The 2,753-nt window shown below is 27.2% G+C and overlaps 1 protein-coding gene across 1 annotated transcript in view; it reads left to right on the top strand.

Annotated features, from left to right (window-relative positions):
• Nucleotides 1-2,435: 2,435 nt before the first annotated feature.
• LOC109220242 (probable LRR receptor-like serine/threonine-protein kinase RFK1) overlaps nucleotides 2,436-2,753 on the top strand; it is a 10,239-nt gene continuing 9,921 nt past the window's right edge. The window contains exon 1 of the mRNA XM_019384697.1: nucleotides 2,436-2,688. Coding sequence (XP_019240242.1) covers nucleotides 2,589-2,688 — 100 coding nt within the window. The 5' untranslated portion in view covers nucleotides 2,436-2,588. The remainder of the gene's footprint in view (nucleotides 2,689-2,753) is intronic.

The raw sequence follows: 2,753 nt of genomic DNA, 5'->3' as shown, positions 1-2,753 counted from the left end.
AAAAAAGGATACCTACCATAATTGAACTATACACAAAATTTTAATAAAAGATACCTAAATTTCAGATACAAAGCTTGTACTAAATAAAAAATTATTATTTCAACTTAAAATTAATGTGTAAGATACAAAATAAAAATTTAATTGATTCTTTCTCAAAAAAGGATACCTACCATAACTGAATTATACATAAAATTTTAATTAAAGATACCTACAGTAATGTATACTGTACCAAAATAAGGTCAGTTACAAAGCTTGATCAATTAATTAAAATTTGTCCCTACCATAATTTATTTCGTCCCTACCATAATTATACAAAAAAAATGTTAATAAAATTATACTACTAATAGAGATTTGTATCATAATTAAAAAATAATTCTTATTGAACTACTACTTCCATTAATTATGTTTCCATTTATAATTTAAATTTTTAATGTTGTCTTAAAATTGCCAAGTTGCTTTTTTTTTTTTTAACTTGCCAATTGATTTCACCTTATGCTTCACTACTCTCCTTTTAATATAATATAGATATAATATAGATAGATATAGATATAGAAATTTAATTACATCACATGTTTCTAAAAAAATTATTTTTAGCTCTAAAGTAAAATTTGTAACAAATATTTTTTCAATAGTAAGGGATCGTTGGATATGAACTGTCGATTTTGTAAGATACAAAATGTCTATGTAAATATTTTTTTCTTAAAAAAGAATACCCACCATAACTGAGTTATACACAAAATTTAATTAAAGATACCTATAATAATGTATATTGTTCACAAATAAGGTTAGATACAAAACTTGTACAAAATTAAAGAATTATAATTTCAACTTAAAATTAGTGTATAAGATTTTCAACGAAATTTTAATTGATTTTTGCTCAAAAAAGGATACCTACCATAACTGAATTATACACAAATTTAATTAAAGATACCTATAGAAAATCTTGGACTACTACTTTCATTAAATATTTTTCCATTTATAATCCAAATATTTTATGTTGTCTTAAAATTGCCAAGTGGCTTCATTTTAGCTTGCCACTTGGCTTAACCACATTGCAAACTACTCTCTTTTAATATAATATAGATTTTTGATGTGTTGAGAAAATGGAGATATTATTTCATCTAATTTTTTTCAGATAAAGCAAGAAGAGATTGCCAGTGATTTTTGTTTTTCAGCTTTTTTGAATAATAGAAAAAACATGATTATCGCTAAAATAAAAATTGATTGTCTCGACATATACAAGAGAAAAAGAGATGACACTGTTTCAGAACTTTATCGGACGATTTCGTTATTAATGTTGCATATGACTTTTCTTCGTAATGGGAATTTGACCAAACACATGCGTTGGTCATTTAGTCCACACCTGTTAGGTAAATGCTGAAGTATATTTTTATACCAAAAAAAAAATAAAGAAGAAGAAGAATATTTCTAAAGAAGGTACAAGCGGCTTACATATTCATTGGTACAGTTTGTCCCAAAACGTAATCACGTGGATTACATCATAGATTCTTTATGTTTTGATTAATAAACAATGAATTGTCGTTTCATAAATAATACTCCCTCCGTTCCAATTTATGTAAACCTGTTTGACTGGGCACGAAGTTTAAGAAAAAATGAAGACTTTTAGAATTTGTGGTCCTAATTAAGTTAAAAAGAGGCCCAGAGTATTTGTGTGGTTATAAAAGCATCTCATTAAGGGTAAAGTTGTAAGTTTATACTAAATTGTTTCCAAATTTAGAAAGAGTTCATTCTTTTTGGAACGAATCAAAAAGAAAATAGGTTCACATAAACTGAAACAGAGGGAGTAATAGGAGTAACTTATAAATTGTTATATTCATTATAATAATAAGAGTTGTTATATATATATATATATATATATATATATTTCTAAATTCTGTCTCATATAAAATATAATATCCATTCCTATCGTAATGTATGTATTGCGTAATACCAAACCAAACTATGAGAATATTATTATTTTTTTCTAATTTTTCCAACCAACAAATGTATTTATTTCGTCTTAGATTTTATGCTAGGATTATTTTTCTTATTCCCGACCAAAAGACCCCTTAATATAGAAAAATCAAAGCTCGAGGAGGTTCTGAGATCAAGACAATTACTACCATTATAGGAAAATTATGAGTTATGACTAAATGTAGCATGAATGAGAAAAGGATAACGACATTCGTTAAAAGATCGTCAACTTGGACTAACGCATACGCATGCCTCCAAAATTCCCTGTCAGGCATTTTGATTAGAAAATATCACGTCTACTTTTTTCGGAATTATCACTTTTAGCCTCCGCAAAAAATTATTTATATTCGATAATTTAAAAGTATATAAATTTATAGAACTTTTGTATATAATATACATATATACACAAAAAAATATAAATATTTCGACTATTATTTTAATAGCCGCTATACACAATATTACACAGACACAGTTCCAGCACCAATCATTTCCAACTTTATACATAGTTTTCCCTCTTTTTTGCTGTTTATTTCTTGGGATTATTCATATATTTCCTCCTAGTGACTTGTGCACTTACTGTTTTTCTTACACATTTTTTTTTTCTAATCTTGAAAATGCTCCCATCTGGAAACAGCACCACAGCTTGGATTCTTACATTGAACTGCTGCTTCTTGTTCTTGATATTTGCTGAATCAAAAGTGCCTCAAGAAGAAGGTATGCTGCAGCTCTTGTCTCTTGCTTTCATGGGTATTATTGGAGTCCATGGGAGTGTGTGTGTG

This window comes from Nicotiana attenuata, unplaced genomic scaffold (genome assembly GCF_001879085.1).
Source record: "Nicotiana attenuata strain UT unplaced genomic scaffold, NIATTr2, whole genome shotgun sequence".
NCBI classification, from domain to species: domain Eukaryota; kingdom Viridiplantae; phylum Streptophyta; class Magnoliopsida; order Solanales; family Solanaceae; genus Nicotiana; species Nicotiana attenuata.
This window is presented reverse-complemented; position numbering and strand designations above follow the sequence as displayed.